The sequence below is a fragment of the Lutra lutra genome, chromosome 7 (genome assembly GCF_902655055.1).
Source record: "Lutra lutra chromosome 7, mLutLut1.2, whole genome shotgun sequence".
Classification (NCBI taxonomy): Eukaryota; Metazoa; Chordata; class Mammalia; order Carnivora; family Mustelidae; genus Lutra; species Lutra lutra.
Window position 1 is genome coordinate 72,786,155 of NC_062284.1, and position 19,261 is coordinate 72,805,415.

Sequence of the window (19,261 nt, forward strand, 5' to 3'; positions counted from 1 at the left end):
AGAAATCAAATAAATAGCACAAAATGAGATTTACCTAATTATTTTCTGATACAATTTTCTTTAAAATTCCACATTAAAAGTAGGTTTAGGTTTACTTGTAATCCTCATTCAATCTAAGCAGTTATCTTCAACTCTGACCATCTGCATTTCCTTCATCAGGAAGATTGGAATGAATAGGCCTGGGGATCGTGTTGGAGGAGTTGCTTGGTCTGAAGACATCTTAGTTGACCCCTTCAGTCCTCTAGGGGGCACTCTAGGCCTAACAAGAAGCAAAGACCTCCTGGTGGTCCAAGTTTGAACAATTACAGAGAGAACAGAAATCATGTGAGCCAGTCCAATTATAGATAGGAAAGGTGGGGAGAGAGTGGGGACCAGGTCTGTGTAAAGCTCATCTAAGGTTTTCCGTTCTGCCATTGCATATCAACTTCAGACATCTGTAGGCCATATTTCTAGAAATCCATTATAGAGATAATTCTTAGAGACACGTGACAGGATAGGGATAGTTCTGGACCTTGTGACCAAGGAAATGATACAGAAAACATTCTGTTACCTGGTATTGGTTGTTATGAATAAAAGCCCCTAAACCTACTGGCATTGAAATTATTTCAAAATCCCCGATATCCTACCTTTTTATATATCTCTGCTCAGAGTGGAGGGAACAAGAAGAAAAAAGGAAAAAAAAGGAACAAAAATAGAAGGAAAGGAAGAGATCAATATTGACTTTGACCAGCAACATGTGACTTGGCCTGAATTCAGCTATGTGGGTGAAAGAGTATCCACCAGTAGCACAGGAGAGGTGGAGAGGTGGAAATTAAATCAGAGGGGGTGTTAGGCAGAAATGTATTTTTCACCAACAAAATTCTGGTTGGAATCATTTTTTATGCAGATGTTGGCTACCTGTTTTGGTTTCTAGAACTCTCCTGACTTCAAGAAATTGTAGTTACTTCTGCAATACACAATGCATGCTACCAGACAGTTTTCCTTTGTCAGTATTTATACATAGCTGAATTCTCACATTGTCTAAGTATGCAGTTTGGGGAATGGAGTGTCTCCTCCCTATGAGTCTTCAAGGTTCTATGTAACCTCCTTTGAGATGCTGACACTTATAGAAGGATCATTCAGCTTTCCTCACATGCTAACCCATAAATCTTACATAAAGTGTTTTCAGAAAAATCCCTTATATCTTCTTTTATTGGAAATATGGCACCTACCTCTCTGCCTTGCTGGCAAGCACACTTTTGGAGAGATTACTGTGCACTGCTACTGTGTTACTGTGGGTGGAGTCTGGAGTTCTGTGAATGACAGAGCTGAGGTGTGATTGGTGCTCAGCGGTCTGTTGGAAGGGATTGAGAGTAAGAACACATTTTTTTCTGGGCCCTGGACTCTACCCTCTGCGGACTGGAGTATTCCTAATACAGCCATTGAAAAAGAAACATGAAGACAGACTGGGGAGCTCTGCTGGGGCTTCTGTGGGTCCATGTTTGCTGTGAGTTGCATTCCTCATGGGTATTGGGTGGAGTCCACAGCCCAGTGGTGAGGGGAGTGAGCTGACAGAGAACTCCTAGAATGTCCTACATCATTGGGATTGGGTTCTTTGGATATTTTACAGGTTTGAAAATGGCACCGGTGACTCCCCAGTCATATCATTTGTGTTTTTCCCTTTCCACACAGGGGTGAGAGGGATGACGGTGAAGCAGAGCCCTTCAGACCTAAGCCTCCAGGAGGGAGCCAGCTCTACTCTCAAGTGCAATTTTTCTAGCACAGTGAACAGAGTGCAGTGGTTCCGACAGAATCCCGGGGGCGGCAGTTTCACCTCATTGTTTTACATATTTTCGGGGATGAAGCAGAGTGGAAGGTTAACCTGCACAGTGAATACTAAGGAACAGTCCAGCACCCTCCATATCACGGCCTCCCGACTGGAAGACTCAGCCACCTACCTGTGTGCGGGGGCGGCACAGTGCTCCCCTGTGATCTGCAGCCTGCACCCAAACTGCAGCTGCATCTGCAGCCCCCGCCTCTCCCTGGGGCAGGCATTTGCCCCCACAGCAGCCTTCGCATATTTTTAGACTTATGTTACAGCACTTTTTTTCCTTCTAATTTAGACCTACCAGTGCTCTCATTTCACTTGCTGTTCTTGCCGTTTTTCTTCCAAAAAGCCCTTTGTAGGTAAAAAGTTCTACCATGGGACCATTGGAGCAAGTGACAGAGATGCCCATATCCATTACCCTGGGAAGACAGATGTCCTGGCAGCTAGCATATAAATTATTTGTAAATAGCCACATGGGAGAGGCTTGAAAAAGTAGATGGTCATCAACAATTAGAGAGTTGACTAAAATTTTTAATTACCTATAAATGTTTTACTATCAAAGGAGAGTAATGAGAACATGTGTAATGTTTTCTCCAGTCTGTATTCACCATCTTCCCCTTGAAAATACAAATAAAATAAAATAAAACAAAATAATTTTATTGAGGGTCAGGCACTCTACTTATCTAATTACATATTTTTTTATTTTAGTAAGGTAATACCCTGTAAATAAGTACTTTCATTTCATGTGAGAATAAATGAGTTTTAGAGCATAAGTGCTTTAGTGGAGCTCTTATTATTCCAAAAGTTAGTGAATCTGAGGTAACATAAGAGCTTATCCTCTGAGTACCTGATATAGAAGACATTTTAGAATCACAAAATCTTAATGATTTCCATTGATCAGTTTTACAATATGTTAACATATCACTGACAGAAGTATGTATTTAAGTCATTTCTAAATAGCACCTTGTGTGGACGAGCTTATGAAAATTTTCATTCTGTTCCGTGAAAATCATTGCTCTTCCTTGCATTTTGCATGAATTTATTACTCATGATTTTATAACATTATTCCCAGTCTGGGAAAGGGAGAAGACAGCTTTCAGGATTACCCTAAAAGAACCCTTCCCTCTTGTAACCAGAGACAAAGACTGCTGACCCGGACCCAAAGTTGAAACTTACATGCAGAAAGATTCCAGCAAAAATGGGATTCCAGCCTGCACTGGCTTTTATGTTGAGAAAAGGGCATTGATAGGAAAGCCTGTGCCCCTGAAAATTCAGATGAAGGTAAATGGGCAGATTGCCTAAAGCTGGGAGGAAACTCAGTTTCTTGAGCATGGGACCTGTGCAGTTACATAGCCCTCCAAATCTCCCAAGGAACCCTGACCTTGGTTTGATGCTGTGCCTTCACTGTCTTGAAATTAATATTAGTTTTACCTTTATGCTTGTCTTTTATAAGTGAGTCCTATAAGTGGGAGGAACAAGTGCCTGAGCAGAGAGGTACATGTGGCACCAGGACACAGGCGGGAACACATGCAGGCTCAGCTTTTGGGTCACGGCAGGCTGTGTGTGAACTGAGCAGTTGACGGTGCCACTTGTGGTGTCTGTGCCTGCTTTGGACTAGCTGGGGCTTTGACATGCAGCCAATGGTGTAGTAAATATTGTTGGAAAATTACTACAGATTGAAAGTGTATACCTGGACATTTCAAAAAAGCAGTTTGGCAGTTTCTTATGGGACTAAACATACTCTTACCGTATGATGCAGCAATGAATTTCCTGAGTATTTTCCCAAAGGGTTTTAAAAATTATATCCACACAAATTTGTACACAGGTGCTTTATAGCAATTTTATTCATAATTTCCAAAACCTTGAGGTAAGTTGCATGTCTTTCAATAAGTGAATAAATAAATAAATGGTGGTACATCCAAACAATGGAATATGATTTGCTGCTAAAAAGAAATGAGCCATGAAGCCATGAAGAGATAGGGGAAACCTGTATGCATTTTACTAAGTGAATACAGTTGATCTTCAAAGGCTAGGTAGGGTATGATTCTGATCCCATGATTTTTTGGAAAAGGCAAAACTATGGAGGGAGTAAAAGATTGTGGTTGTCAAAGGTTGAGCGGAGCAGCAGGGATGAAGAGCACAGAGAATACTTAGTGTAGTGAGCCTAGTCTCTGTGATACTATAATGGTAGATACTTACTTACATTTGTTCACACCCATAGAATGCACAATAGCTGGAGTGAACCCTAGATAAACTCTGGGCTTTGGGTGATATGACCTGGCAGCATTGGCTCCTTCACTGTGAAAATTGTCCAGGAGAGGTTGATAATAGGAGAGGCTATACCTGTGTGGGTGCAGGAGTTGCATTGGATACCCAGTACATCAGCCTTGTTTTTCTTTGAACCTGGTTAAGATGGTTGAAAACAAGAGAGTCTTTAAAAAATTAAATTGAGAGACATGAAACTAATATGTATGAAGAGTTAAAGCATTTTTGATAAATGATTCCTCTAGAAACATTAACTAATGAGAATTTTTCCTTGCTTTTTGAAAGATGTTCCCAAGTTTTCATTTTGGAATGATCTCAAAAATTGTGTAGATATCCATGGCTGGAAATAAGGGAACTCCAAAGTAAAGTTTCAAGGAGAAAGCCAGAATCCAAAAAGAAATTAAGCTGTCTTTAAAAGTGCTTCTCTCTTTCTGTATTAGTAAGCTCATTTACCCCCTCTAGGCTGCCTCAACTGCCAACATTCTTTCTTTCTTCTGTAGGATATATAAATTTTATATATATATAAATATATATATATATATATATATATATATATATATATATATATATTACATCTCCAGAAGAATATCCGGCCTTCACATGGCTCAGCCATGAAGCCCCCTGATCTCACTGACTGTGAAGAACTTTCACTCAGTGAATAAATCCCATTTTATTACATTTTCATATGGATTTAACTCTCCTTGATACATTATTGATCTTATAGAAGAAATGAAAATCCTGATAGGATTTCATCCTGAGGACCGTATCTCTGCTTCTGAAGATGCCTCCGCCATTGGCTAAGATTAACCTCAGACATACTCAGTCACCTGTGACTGTGAAAATAGTCTTGGAGTTCCATAATGCAGGCAATTTCACCCACTCTGACACTTACCCATAGCGCACACCACCAGTCATCAACAAATATTTGCTTTGTTATATAGTACAAAAGAAATTTAAAGCTGTAAGTGCCCTTAGAAATTCTTTTTTTTTTAATTTTTTATTTTTTCAGCATAACAGTATTCATTATTTTTGCACCACACCCAGTGCTCCATGCAATCTGTGGCCCTTAGAAATTCTTGAGTCCAACTTCATTTACACATCAGAGACTGTAACCAAGACAACAGTAAGAAACAATTAAGTACTGAATGAGTCAGGTGAGAAAGAAAGTGGGTTTCCTCACTTCCTCTTTGACATTAAACATTTTGACTGTTGGTACAGTCAACTCTCTGGGAATCGCAAGGTCTGAAGCAAGACCAGAGGAGGAATAGTCTGAAAAAAGAGGCATTTGAAATATCAAGTGACCTTCTCTCTCTTACTCTAATCTTTGGCTTCCATGTTCCTTTTACAAATGTTTTTTCTCTATAACAGATAAATGAGGACAATAGGTTTGGCAGAAAGGGAAGGGTTTCCATTTTCTTTGTTTAAGAGACTGAATCTTGATTCTTTCCTGAGTTTAAACATGTACACGAGGCCCATCACTGAATAAATAGCAATAGCATCTACCTCTTTCCAAATTACTAACAGTGACTCAACAGTGTGCAGGCATGTAAACCTTGATCTCCATGTTCTTACTGTACAGTGCATCCCTGATCTAAGATATAATTTCCTTGACCGATTGCTGCCTTAATGCATGTGAGTCCCTCAGAGGCACAGGCTAAGAGAACATTTCCCCAGTGAATTCATAGAGATGTGACCACAAGATGGCAGTGCACCTGTGCTGATGCAGACCACGTAGAGGGTTCATTCTAGTGCATCTGATGGACTAGACTATGGCAGAAGCAGAGCCTTTTTCTTATTGGCTGGTAGACAATGTGGGAAAGTACTCTGGTAGAGGAAAGAAGTGATGGCCTGATAAGAGAAGGTGCTGAGCTGTCTGGAGACTGCAATTCTGAACCTGAGCTTAACTGGGAGGAACCATGAAGTCATCCATGGGAGCTTTTATCATGTTCTCGTGGCTGCAGCTGAATTGTGAGTTTAGAGTATATTAGTGGATATTCTTCAGAAGTCAAGACTGGCTTTACTCAAGTTTCCTCCACTTAGTGTAGAAAAAGAGAATTCTGAAGCACAATAACCCGGAATCTCTCCTCCTTTCTCTCACCTTTTCTTTCTGCACAGGGTTCAGCCGGGGAGAGAATGTGGAGCAGCATCCTTCTACCCTGAGTGTCCAGGAGGGAAGCAGCTCTGTTATCAACTGCAGTTATTCAGATAGTGCCTCAAGTTACTTCCCCTGGTATAAGCAAGAACTTGGGAATGGTCCCCAGCTCCTTATAGACATTCGTTCAACCGTGGCCACAAAAGAAGACCAAAGACTCACTCTTTCATTGAATAAGACGGCCAAACGTTTCTCCCTGCACATCAGAGACACCCAGCCTGAAGACTCAGCTGTGTACTTCTGCGCAGCAAGCACACATTGTTTCCCAGGCACCTGCTGCCTGCACTCAAACCTGGGACTAGGGAAGCCCCTGTCCTCTGACACAGACCTTCGAGTATAGGTTTTGTGCTGTTGTCTGTCTGTAGGTGGAAGCTAACATGTTAGACTATTAAGATGGAGATGACCCAGACAGCATGAAAACATTTTGTTGGATGATTCTTGTGTTTGGATTCTTGAAGTGATTTAATAATGTTTTATTTTGAAATTCAGGTTTTCAGGATGACTTCATATTTGCTATTCAGACTCCTCTCCTACAAATAACCAGTAATACAGTCCTTATTATGGATGGCTACTTAATACTGTGTTTCACAGTAAAATTTATAATTTTTCAATTCTAAAACATTACATGTCAAATAGAGAAATACAGAAAGTGCAAATATGAAAGTGATAATTCTGTAATCACATAATATTGCTAATATTCCTTTTAGGCTAAAAATTCTTATTGTAATTAGGATCATGATTTTTTTCACTTTATGTATTTTGATTTGATTATTCCACACTTCATCAAGTCTTTCCCTCAAACATCTGCTTTTTTTTAAGCCTATTTTTTTAAGTTTTCATTTAACATGTGCTTTAATATAGCTCTGTGGTATATTTTAATTAATTACACTTTCAAATCAATTTTGTTCCTCTGTATTTGGGGCAATATTTGACAGCCATTTCTTTTTCTTAAAAAGATTTTATGTGTTTATTTGAGAGAGAGAGAAAAAAATAGAGTACAAGTATGAGTGGAAGGAGGGGCACAGGGAAAGGGAGAAACAGATTCCTTTCTCAGCTTGGAGCAGGATCCTGGGAACCTGAGATCATGACACAACCTGAAGTCAGCTGCCTGGTTTACTGTGCCACCCAGGCACCCCTTGACCACTATTTCTATGTGCTTTGATTAATGTCTTGTTCAAAAATTGTGCCCCAGTTTTTCCAAGCACACAAGGGGTAAGTACTATTTGTGTGTTTAAGGGGAATTTAGATAGGGAGTGATCTGACAATATGAGCTTCAGATAAAACTCAGAAATCTGTTCTCATTTACACAATTCTGTATGTATCTGTTCACAATAACTCTCTCATACAATTTAGGACACAGAATTTTGTATTTCATTCATTTTTATATTTTCAGTACCTAGGAAAACTTTCCCACATAATTGATTATCAATAGATGATAACAAAAGAAGGAAAGGACAATTCTGTTACTGACTCATAATTTTAAGCTAAGCTTTCTGTTTGAATTATATTTATAAATAAATTTGCAAAAAATAGAAGTCTTTAAAGTGTATGTGATTATTTGATTGTTTGAATACATTATGTTTCTTTCCATTTTTATATCTCTCTTAATAATGTTCTGCAGTTAGAAGATTATTCAATGTGTTCTTGAACTTGTAATTTTTTGTTATCATAATGAAAGCTTTTCTTTCTGAGATATATGGGAAAATTTTTGTAAGCATGTGTCAGCCACCTTACTATTATTAGTAGATTGCACAAAGGATTTTGGACTAATGGCTAATGTAGAGATGACGTGCTACAAACCTCCCTCCACATGTTCATGTCCAACTGAATTAAACATTACTAACCATAACATATATTTAAAAAAATCTATATTTGCAAAGAAATCAACGGAATAAAACAAACTGAGTAAATATTTAATTCTCTCATTCCTACCCCTACCCCTGCTCAAGGGCAGGGTCCTTTCAAGGTCCCTCCAAGTCTTCCTAACTAACGATGGATATAATTGGTAATTGGTAGGGTGACAGTGGTCCTTTTAGCTGAGTTATGGTTGCTAGGTATTTGGTAACTGGCTTTCTCTTACTGGGGAAGTCCCCAGATTAAATTCAGCTTATCACATCTGACCAAAGGAGGTTAAAACTGTAGCCCAACACATCAATGGACTTGATTCTTTCCCTCCTAATACCACCAGCTCCTGTGCAGTAGAAGGAAGACGACTCCTGGTCGGTGCCTTTCCTCCAAGCCTGATAATGGAGTCAGAAGGAAGCATGCTTCTATATTATTCATTTGTTTCCTCTTAAATCAATTAGAAGCAAGACAGAGGGTGCAGTTCCCACAGGTTTGAATGCTTGATCAGACTGAGGTGAGAATTGATGCAGTGGAAGAAAAGAAGTGTTTTAGCCTGAGTGTGCACTGAGTCTCAGACCCAGACACGTTCAGATTTAAACCTTCATCATGTTTGGTGTATTTGTTTCTTACATCCTGGGGCAAAGTAGTACAAAGTTTTAGGCCTTCTCTTGATCCTGTGAAGCCAGACTGGGTGCCGAGAGTCTCCCTTTTGTTTGCTTTCTCTAGGACGGTGCTGACTGAACTTGTGTGATTTTTCCCAATCCGAGAGAGTGGGGCTGCTCTCTGCGCATGCTCACTAGCCGCTTACAAAAGCTCACTGCTGTTGTCATCCTGTGTGCACCGGTGGGAGGCCACAGGATGAGATGATGTGTGGGTGAGAGACTGAGTGTTGTGTGTGCTCATGGGCCATTTGTGGGGGTCTGCAGGAGGCCATCTCCAGTGGGTCATGGTCAGATTCCTAAGGAAGGCTGTGCCATGGTTTGTAGGGTCCATCTTGGGTACTACCCCTCAAGAGCCCTGGTGCTGTTCTGCTGGGAGCACCCCACTCCCCAGTGAGCAGTACACCTCAGTATTCTGGGTGGGTCTAGATGATGGTTCTCTTTGGCAGCATCCTCCAGAGCTTGGGGAGACAGATGTCACACGCATGTTCTTACTTCCCTCCATGGGGAATTCACAGGCTGGATCTTCCATATACACTCATCTCTGGCTTCTGCTGATTCTCTAGACAACCTAAGTTTAAGATCTCTAACATGAATAACTTTTTCAATTCTTGTCAGTGAAGGGTGCACGATGTCATGCTAGTTAGTAAACATGTAACCAAGAATCCATTTTTTGTACTTTATTTGCTGAACAGATAATAAGTAGCACCTAATAAGATCATTTCACTGATCTCAATGGCAACTTGTTCTGGAAATTTGTTCAGAGCACCAAAGATTAAGGTCTTGTAAAGGTGAATAAATGAAAGGCCAGGAGAGAAATCTGTGTCTGAATGAAAGGAAATGGCCAAGGGCTTTCTTATCTATTTCAGTTTGTGATGCTGGAATAAGTATGGGTTGGGACATCTGAGTTATGTGGGCTACAGTGAGAAATTTATGGTAAGACAGCATAGGACATTGTGAGGGTAGGATGTAGGGCCACCTGGGATAAGGGTAACATGTACCAGACACCAGTAGCTGTGAACTACATTAAAAACGTATTGACTGACACTGACTACATTATTTTTTGTCAATTGACATGGCCAAGAGATATTCACCAATTTAACCACCTGAATTAATTTTGCTTCTGGTAAGTGATTGGATTTTATAAGGAAGTCCAGAGTAATAATTGCATGATCAGTCTGGTATTGTCTATTTCAATATTTAAGATAAGATTATTAAAAATCTATTAATTCGGAATTTGGTCTGAGAGTGTTTAAAACGTCTGTCCTGGACATGGACACTTCTTGAATGACAGAAGCAAAATCATGAGATTCCCTTCACTGAGAAATCTATTAGAGTTGAATAATGGGAGGAGTAATGAATATTTCACACTTATTCACCCAGCTGGTAGAAAAATGTTGGGTGTTTTTAGATAGTTATAGTCTATCCCTTAGAGAGGAGGCCAGTTTGTACTGTATGTGGTTCCATCGTATTTCATGCAGACATATGCAATGCAAGTTCTGAAGATGCTTCAACCAATTTGCCTGAGGCTACAATGATTTTGAGGCAAGGATGTTTAAGTCTTGGCTACTTTATTAAGAGACAGGCAATGGTAGGCAATGGATCTTCGTTGTTCGCCATGATGTGGAGGAATATCCTTGGGGCACAGCCTTACTTTTAATACATACACAGGGAAAGTTTTATTACAATCACTTATTATATCATCAAGAGTCTTATGGAGGTATATGGAGTCACCTAGGACATATTCTCTTCAGAACTGAGCACACAAAGCATAGCTTACTGTGGTTCAACTGAGGTAAAGGCAAAATGTAAAGTTAAAGGATTGATAACCTAATGACCAAACTCTGGTGTCTATTCTGGCCTTTCTGAACACAGCTGAGCCGTGGAAACTAAACAGTAAGAAGACCTCGGTGACAGGATCTATTGTCTGAGGGCTGCAACCTGAACTCTTCGACAAAGAATGATTAGATTTTTCTGCTTTTGGCTCTGTACATAGGTATCTGTACAGACATGGGTAGTGAGGAGGAACACTGGCATAACAATAGATACACTGAAAGAGTTACAGTGAATGTCTAAACACTGCCTTCCTGTCATATGATCTATTTCTATCTTAGATGAAAGAGCAGTATATGTAGTGTGAGGATACATGATTCCTAATCTTATGTTGTTTTCATAATCCATTACATGGAGTATTTTCATGTAGGTGCCACCCAACTACTTTCATCACAGATGCAATGAATGTACATATCATAGTAGGTTAAACCATTAATCTTCATTTCAATATAAAAATTTGATTTTCAGATGTAATTGTTTCCAAGTTAACGGTTGTATAATGCAAAAGGATGTGGGGTAGTGAGACTCTCCCTGGCACATTAAGAACTATGACTTGACCCACACAACTTGGTATACCAAGAAACCCTGTTTCCTGTTCTGGGGCCACAGCAGCACATACACAGCAATCCTTCCCTCACCCTGTCAGGCTCCCCTCACAATGCCAAACCTTGATATAGAAGAAGAAGAAGGAGGAGGAGGGGGAGGAGGAAAACTCAAACATGTTGCTCCCCAGCCTTCTCAAGGTGTTTGTGGTTTCTATGCGGCTAAGTGGGGAGAACCCCTGTTGGAATGTTCCTCCTCTATGTCCTAAAACAGGAGATGATGGGCAGTGTCTTGTGGGTATCATGGGAAGGAGGGATAATAACATGTAAACTACAATTTCTTTGTGCCACATCACTTATTCTGACACCCCTAATTCCATGTTTTTTCCTTCAGGATCCAGTATTGCCCAGAAGGTAGCTCAAGCCTAACCAGCAAAGTCAGTGCTGGAGAAGGGGGCTGACATTCTGAAATGCACATATGACCCCAGTGATCTAAGTGATAGTCTATAGTGGTAGAAGTAGCCCAGCTATGGAGCGATGATATTCCTATTCATCAGGATTCTTAGAACCAGCAATATGCTATCCTCCTAAGGGGACTAAAGAGCCTGTTCTCTGTTCGTTCCATCTTATTAACACCTCTAGCATAGGTGTGCTCCATTTGCACACTGGAGGTTTACCTGCTTCTCACCAGTCTTATCCACAAATGATCATAATTAGGGACTCTTAGGGGGACACTGTAAAGGAGCAGAGTATGAATTTTTCTCTTTGTCTATCCCTGCCCTTGACTTCAACACTTCTTCAAAAGCACTTTTTGCCAACATGTGGCTCAGTTTGCACACTTCCAAACCCTGGGGTTTGAGCAGTGTTTCACACTCCAAAATCGTCATTCTCTCCATTTCCTTCCTTCCACCTCTAACCCCATTCCTGCAGTGCCTTAAAATTTGGATAGTAATGGATGGTTGATAATTGGTCTTGCATTGTAACACCCTCTTATATTTACTTGGAAGGCATATGAGTAAAATAGAAATCTTATCAAGAAACTCTTCAAACTTTTTAAATCACAAACTTTTACCATTTTAACCTACTATTTACCATTTTAACAATTTTCAAGTGTACAAATCAGTGGTATTAAATACATTGACATTGTTGTTCAACCAGCACCACCATTGATTTCTGGAATTCTTTCCATCTTTAAAAACTGGATATTTGTGCTCATTAAACAATAACTCTCCATTACTCCATCCTTCCAGTCCCTGGAAACTGCCATTCTACTTTCTCTTGCCATGAGTTTGACTGCTTTAGATACCTCATGGAGGTGGAATTATGCAGTATTGGTCATTTTGTGACATTTCATTTAACATAATGACCGCAGGGTTCTTCCTTGTTGAATCACATGACAGAATTTCTCTCCTTTTAAGGCTGAATAATATTCCAGTGTATGTAATACCACATTTTGTTTATCTATTCCTATCTGTTGATAGACTTTTGGGTTACTTCTACCTTTTGGTAGAAACAGGAATTCATAAACATCTCAATATTCTGGGTACATAGCCAAATTCTTTCAATTTTTGAGTATATACCAGATGTGGATTGCTGGATCAACGAAGGCACCCAGGTGCCCCCCAACTCTTGTTTTTGGCTCAAGTATGATCTCAGGGTCTTGAGATTGAGTCCTGCATCAGACTTAAATCTTGGCATGGAGTCTACTTTCCCTCTCCTGCTGTCTTGGGCCCTCCCCTCTTTCTTTCCTCTCTCTCTCCCTCAAATAAAAACAAAAATATCTTTTTAAAAAAGAATCTGAGATCATTTTGTGGGATTCAACTTCATTTATGATGTTTCTTCTATCTAGAATTCATATATTTCATTATTGAATGATTCTGATTTTCCAGAATATTTGACTATTAAAATTATTGACTATAAAATAGTATGACTTTTAGGGCACCTGGGTGGCTCAGTTGGTTAAACAACTGCCTTCAGCTCAGGTCATGATCCCGGAATCCCGGGATCGAGTCCTGCATCAGGCTCCCAGCTCCATGGGGAGTCTGCTTCTCCCTCTGATCTTCTCCCCTCTCATGCTTTTTCACTGTCTCTCTCTCAAATAAATAAATTTTAATTAGCAATAATCGCACCTCGGATAAACCTCATTGGCTACGATACTGCCACTGCTCAAAGCTAAATAAATTTTAAAAATAAAAAAAAATAGTATGACTTTTACTCTGGAAAACTTTCATTAAAAAGATAATATTCCTTACAATTGTTAACTTTTATGACCAAGTAATATGGTATTTCAAGAGGCCATTTGTTCATTTTTGTTTAACTTAACAAATATTTAGGGAGTGCTTTAAAAATTATAGTCACAGTTCTAAATATTGCGGTACAGTGCCAAAAACACAGAATCACTCAGCAAAGGACCTGGTTTCCTATTACCTTTTCCATATTCAACTCCAACTCCTTTCCTGGCAGTCAGTCGGTTATAGGCCGACCCACATGGACACATGAGAATATGAAGTAAGATGCTTTAGAAGATTGCTATCCTCCAGCTACAGAAATTCCCTGGGGTGCTGTGTTAAAGAACTTCCACATCAAGTAGTGTCTTAAGAACAAAACAGACTTGAGAAGTCAGGATTGCTGTTGTTCAGACTTCCAAGAGCCACCTGAAGCCTGACATGTGCCTCATCAAGTCAGGGATGAAACAGATGGCTGACTTGGGGAGGATTCTGGCCAACATGCACGCATTTCAGTCCCTGTCCACCAGAGGGTGCATCTTCCTACCACAATCACATTTCCTGTGTGAAATGTGGGCTTCCACTGATCATTTCTCTGTCACTCCAACATTTCTTCATGGTAAGAATGAGGAACATTTTTTAGGTGACGTTCCAGAGATGAAGTGTTCTCCAGGCTTCATGACTGTGGTAGTCTTAATGCTTGGTAAGTACAATGCCTCTTAAAATTGGATTCTTTCTTCCATTTTGTCAGCAAAATCTTTAACCATAATTTTATCCAAGAACTTTATGCCCAAGGTGACACAGATATCTTTTCTTTTTCCTCAGGACAAACACATGGAGACTCAGTGACTCAGACAGAGGGTCAAATGACCCTCTCAGAAGAAGCTTCCCTGACTGTAAACTGTACTTTTTCAACAACACGGTCCCCCACTCTTTTTTGGTATGTCCAGTATCCAGGAGAAGGTCTAGAGCTCCTCTTGAAAGCCTTGAAGGACAAAGAGACGAAACACAACAAAGGTTTTGAAGCCACCTTTAACAGCAAATCCAAATCCTTCCACTTGGAGAAAGGCTCAGTGCAAGCATCAGATTCAGCTGTGTACTACTGTGCCATGAATGACACAGTGACGGGGACTGTAGGGGGAGCTGAGCACAAACTCTAAGCAGAACAGGGTCCTGGATGCTGAACATCTCTGACTGGTCCATTCTGGCTTCAGCACAGTCTGTGGTTGTTTGTCCCTCAGTGTGTGGTTGGAACAAAAATCATACAAACAACTAGAGCACAGGAACCAGAAGTAACATTCCCCAACCCCAGCTGTTCCTTACTGACATTGAGAACAGTTTGATGCCAAGAGTTCCTCAGCCAGAGCATAAGTAATTTCAAGGTAAAGCCACATAACAATGAAGTGGTCTCTTGCTAATCCTTGCAGTGAATGTCCAGCCCCACAAGTTGTTCATTGCACCCTGGTGTGTGTTGTTGTGTCTATGACACTTTTAGAGAGACATGGTATGCCTGAGAAGGTGGTGATGCCTAATGTCTTCCTGACAGAATATGGCAGGAGAGGTGATGGGAGATCATCAGCCCCAAACCAGGATTTATTAGAGAGGAAGGGAAGGGAGGAAAGGAGGAGGAACACATGAACCTGAGCAAGGAAAATAGAAGGCAGAGACCTCTGCCCTGCTTTCTCCTCTAGTAAATCAGGTGACAGACTCAGGCTGATATTCAAAATGAAGCGGTGGGTGCAGAAACAGAATGGAGGAAGTGGCTCATGTCCTGGCCAGTTAGTAGACTCCATGCCAGTTAAATAGATCAGTTGACTTTCTGACAGTAAGAACTCAAGTGAGATCCTTCTTAGTACCCCTGTGAGAAATGTGAGAGAAAATGCTCTTGCACTGAAGTTTCCTAACAGTATAGATGGGTAGGTGACACTGGGAGGGAAATCCTTTAGATTTCTCTAACTCCTGTTTTGCACCCTCTCCCAGAGGGCCATAATCATGGGATTGGGAGAATGTTTAGGAGTCAGTGAAGTTATGTAATGAATAATAGAAAAACAGTGTCTGTATTGCAGTACAATACTTTGCCAAAAACATTGCAATATTCTTTATTTTTAAAATATCATTTATTTTATTTTTAAAAAATTTTAAAAAATATTTTAAAGAATTTATTTATTTATTTTAGAGCGAGAGTTTAAGACACCCAGGGGCTTGGGTGGAGGGGGGTGGGAGAAGGAAAGAAAATCTCAAGAAGACTCCTCACTGAACAGGGAACCTAACATGGGGCTTGATTTCCTTAGATCATGACCTGAGCCGAAAGCAAGAGTGAGTCGCTTAACCATCTGAGCCCCCCAGGTGCCCTGTAATCTGTAATTATTATCCACTTCAGTAGATTTTATGAATGAGCTTTGATCAAAATATTAATATATTTACATATATATTAGTATATATTCTTGGTTTAAATTAATTTTTTGTTTAAATGGTTTAAAATGTAAACTTTTTAAAAACTTCTCTAAATATAAATGCATGTCAAAATGTACTTCAAACAATTGGAAAGGATATATAATGAGAATTTTTCTCTGACACTGGGATATAATGGCAGACTAGGGGTGCCGGCTGGTTCAGAAGGCAGAGCTGCAACTCTGGATCTCGTGGTTGTAAGTTCGAGACCCATGTTGAGTGTTGAGACTACTTAGAAATAAAATCTTTTTTAAAAAACCATGGTAAACTAATAATGCACGTTTACCTCTTGATTTTTCTAAAGTTCTATTAAAAAGATAGTAAAGACATCTTAAAGGGCAGAAAGCTGCAAACACAGAGAGAAACAGGACAGAAGCTATCAGCAGGCAGCGAAGTCAACCAGCTTTAGAAAATGAGCTGCTTATGGAGAAAAGCAAACTTGCATGAAAGACTAGATAAGGAGAAACCCAGGCCTCCTGTGGAAGCACCTCCCGGAAAGGGTCAGGGAAAAGAAGTACCACACATTTTTGGATAATTGAGAAAGATGGTGCTGTCTACGTTGGTGGGTGTGTAGATATGTGAGTGTGAGTGTGTGTGTGTGTGTGTGTGTGTGTGTGTGTGTGTGTGTGTGTTGAAGGTATTGGGGTGGAGGGAATAAACTAGGTGAGCCACGTGAGAAAATGTTAAGTCACAGAACAACCATGCACTACACGGCCCTTTATAAGAAGCAATGATCAATTCTAAACTCAGCACAAGACTGCAAGTTGGTCTTTGAGGAATTGAGAAGAGCACATAAAAACTTTCCACACATCTTGTGTATTACTAAGCTTTTTGGTTTTTGCTCACCAGTTCAACTTTCCTTTTCTTAAAGAAATTCTTCCCTTCCTCCCTGTAACCCCTGACAACCACCGATGTTTTTATTGTCTCTATAGTTTTACCTCTTCCAGAATGTCACATAGTGGATATCAAACAGAATGCAACCTTTGCAGATTGGCTTCTTTCACTTAGAAATATGCATGTAATTTTCCTCCACGTCTTCCCATGGTTTGATAGCTCATTTCTTTTCAGAACTGAATAAGATTCCCTTATCTAGCTGTACTATAGTTTACTTACCTTTTCTTCTACTGATGACATCTTGGTTGCTTTCATGTTTTGCCAATAATAAATAAAACTGCTACAAACATTTTTGTGCAAGTTTTTTTTTTTTAAAGATTTTATTTATTTGACAGAGAGATCACAAGCAGGCAGAGAGGCAGGCAGAGAGAGAGGAGGAAGCAGGCTCCCTGCTGAGTGGAGAGCCCGATGTGGGTCTCGATCCCAGGACTCTGAGATCATGACCTGAGCCGAAGGCAGCGGCTTAACCCACTGAGCCACCCAGGAGCCCCTTGTGCAAGTTTTTTGTAGACAGAAGTTTTCCAGCCATTTGGGAAACACTAAAGATTGTCATTGCTAGATGATATGATAGGAGTCTGATTAGCTGTGTAAGAACCTTCTATGCTTGTGTTCCAAGTAGGCTGTACCATTGTGCATTCCCATCAGCCACAAATGAAGTTTCTTGTTGCTGGACATCCTTGCCCATGTTAAAATAAAAACCAAACTGAGCAGCCTTGAAAGTTCCCTGGGCAAAGATCACTTCCAAAATCAGTTTAGTCCTATAAATAAAGCTTAATTTAGTTTATTTTGTTGAATCAACTTTACCTGCATCATTTTTTGCTTTGCCTCTGGAAATCATAAGCAAAACTTGAACTGTTTCCCAGGTTTGATGTGAGGTACCCACTGACCAATTTCAGATATGGTTTACAGCAACTCTGATAATCACCGGGAAGAAAATAGACTCCTGGTGTCCTCACTATACAAATTGCTTTCTAACAATATACTCCTGAGCTTCATTCCATGTTTTGGTTTGAGTGTTCCCAGTTCACGAACTGTCTTTTTGGTGTGTGCATGACGCTTTTACTAATTAACTCCTTGGTGTAATTCATTGGATTGACCTAGGCTATTTCTGAATTTTTGACACCAGCATTTGGTGATGTTAGTGTTTTGGATTTTGACCATTCTAACAGGTGATACCTGTGGTTTCTTACTTTTTTAAAAATTTAATTTGTATCGGGCAAAGAACACTTACCATGAGATTTAGCCTCTTAAAATTTAGGTATACAATACATGATTGTTGATATGGGTACAATGTTGTAGAGCAACTCTGTATTCTTTCATATGCTGGATTAGTAATTCTCCACTACCCAATAGCCAGAGCTCATGGCAACCAAGTTTTTATTCACTCTTTCATTCTATGAATTTGACTATCACAGATACCACATTTAGGTGGAATCATCCATTATTTGTTTTACTATGACTGGCTTATTTCAGTTATCATAATGTCCTCGAGATTCATCCATATGACTTCATATTGTTAGATTGCCTTTTTCTTTTTCCTCTTAAGGCTGGGTAATACACTACTTCTGTATATTTTTTTCTCCCACGGTTAAGTTGTGGCTAATACCATTTTAAATACTGAAGTACCAAACAGGGTGGTCCTTTTTTACATAATTGCATGACTGTGGGAGGTGATATTTCACTGGGGCTTTGATTGAATTTTCCTGATAATCAGTGACATGGGGTGTTCGCTCACACACTTGTTGGCTATTCAAATGTCTTCTTTAAAGAAACGTCTATTCTAGTCCTTAGACCATTTTTAATTGGCTTACTAGTTTTCTTAAAAACTATTATTGTAGGAGTTATTATATTATTTGGATATTAAACCCTTATCATGTATGTAGTTTGCAAATATTTTCTCCAACTCTGTAGGATGACTTTTGATGCTGTTGATTGTTTTCCTTCTTATGCTGACTTTTTTAGTTTTGTTTGTTTTTTTAGCCTTTGTGTGTTTTTTCTTAGATCTTCCCTTTGTAAGGGTTAATTAGTTTGCTAGCTAGGTCTTAGGTGCCTTTTAACTGTCTCTTGGGAAGAACTGACAGTTCTTTGGCTTCTTTCTTTGGGTGTACTGGGTTTAGTAGATGAGGAGGGACTTTAGAATTTGCATGCTGGGACAGCAGGAAAATATCATCCTATCTGCTCACGTTTGTTGGTTGTTTGCTCTCAGGTTTTTTTCTTAAGCAATATGGAGAAATAGTTTTAAATTTTGATTCAATTCAGGGCACCTGAGTCGCTCAGTCAGTTAAGCAGCTGCCTTTGGCTCAGGTTGTGATCCCTGGGTTCCTTGGATCAAGCCCCGCCATCAGGCTCCCTGCTCAGTGGGAGCCTGTTTCTCCCTCTGCCTGCCACTCTGTCTACTTGGTGCTCTCGCTCTCTCTCTCTGTCAAATAAATAAATAAAATCTTTAAAAATTTCTGATTCACAATTATCATACGAACTCTCTCCTATGAGGAATAATTTCTTTTTAATCTATGTTCTGATTACTGAATATTTGAACTTGTTTCTAATATTTTGGTTTTGTTCTATATGCTTTTGCTTCTTTCTTTTCC

At 39.8% G+C, this 19,261-nt stretch overlaps 1 pseudogene and 2 gene segments (V, D, J or C); 2 read left to right on the plus strand and 1 right to left on the minus strand.

The window, feature by feature from the left end:
• The first annotated feature begins 1,385 nt into the window (after positions 1-1,385).
• LOC125104477 (T cell receptor alpha variable 22-like) lies at positions 1,386-2,066 on the plus strand. The segment is given in 2 exon segments: positions 1,386-1,486; positions 1,672-2,066. Coding segments are annotated over 2 exon segments (447 nt in total).
• Positions 2,067-5,988: 3,922 nt separating this feature from the next.
• LOC125104478 (T cell receptor alpha variable 13-1-like) lies at positions 5,989-6,564 on the plus strand. The segment is given in 2 exon segments: positions 5,989-6,040; positions 6,188-6,564. Coding segments are annotated over 2 exon segments (429 nt in total).
• Positions 6,565-13,193: 6,629 nt separating this feature from the next.
• Positions 13,194-13,277, minus strand: LOC125105717 (uncharacterized; annotated as a pseudogene).
• Positions 13,278-19,261: the final 5,984 nt, after the last annotated feature.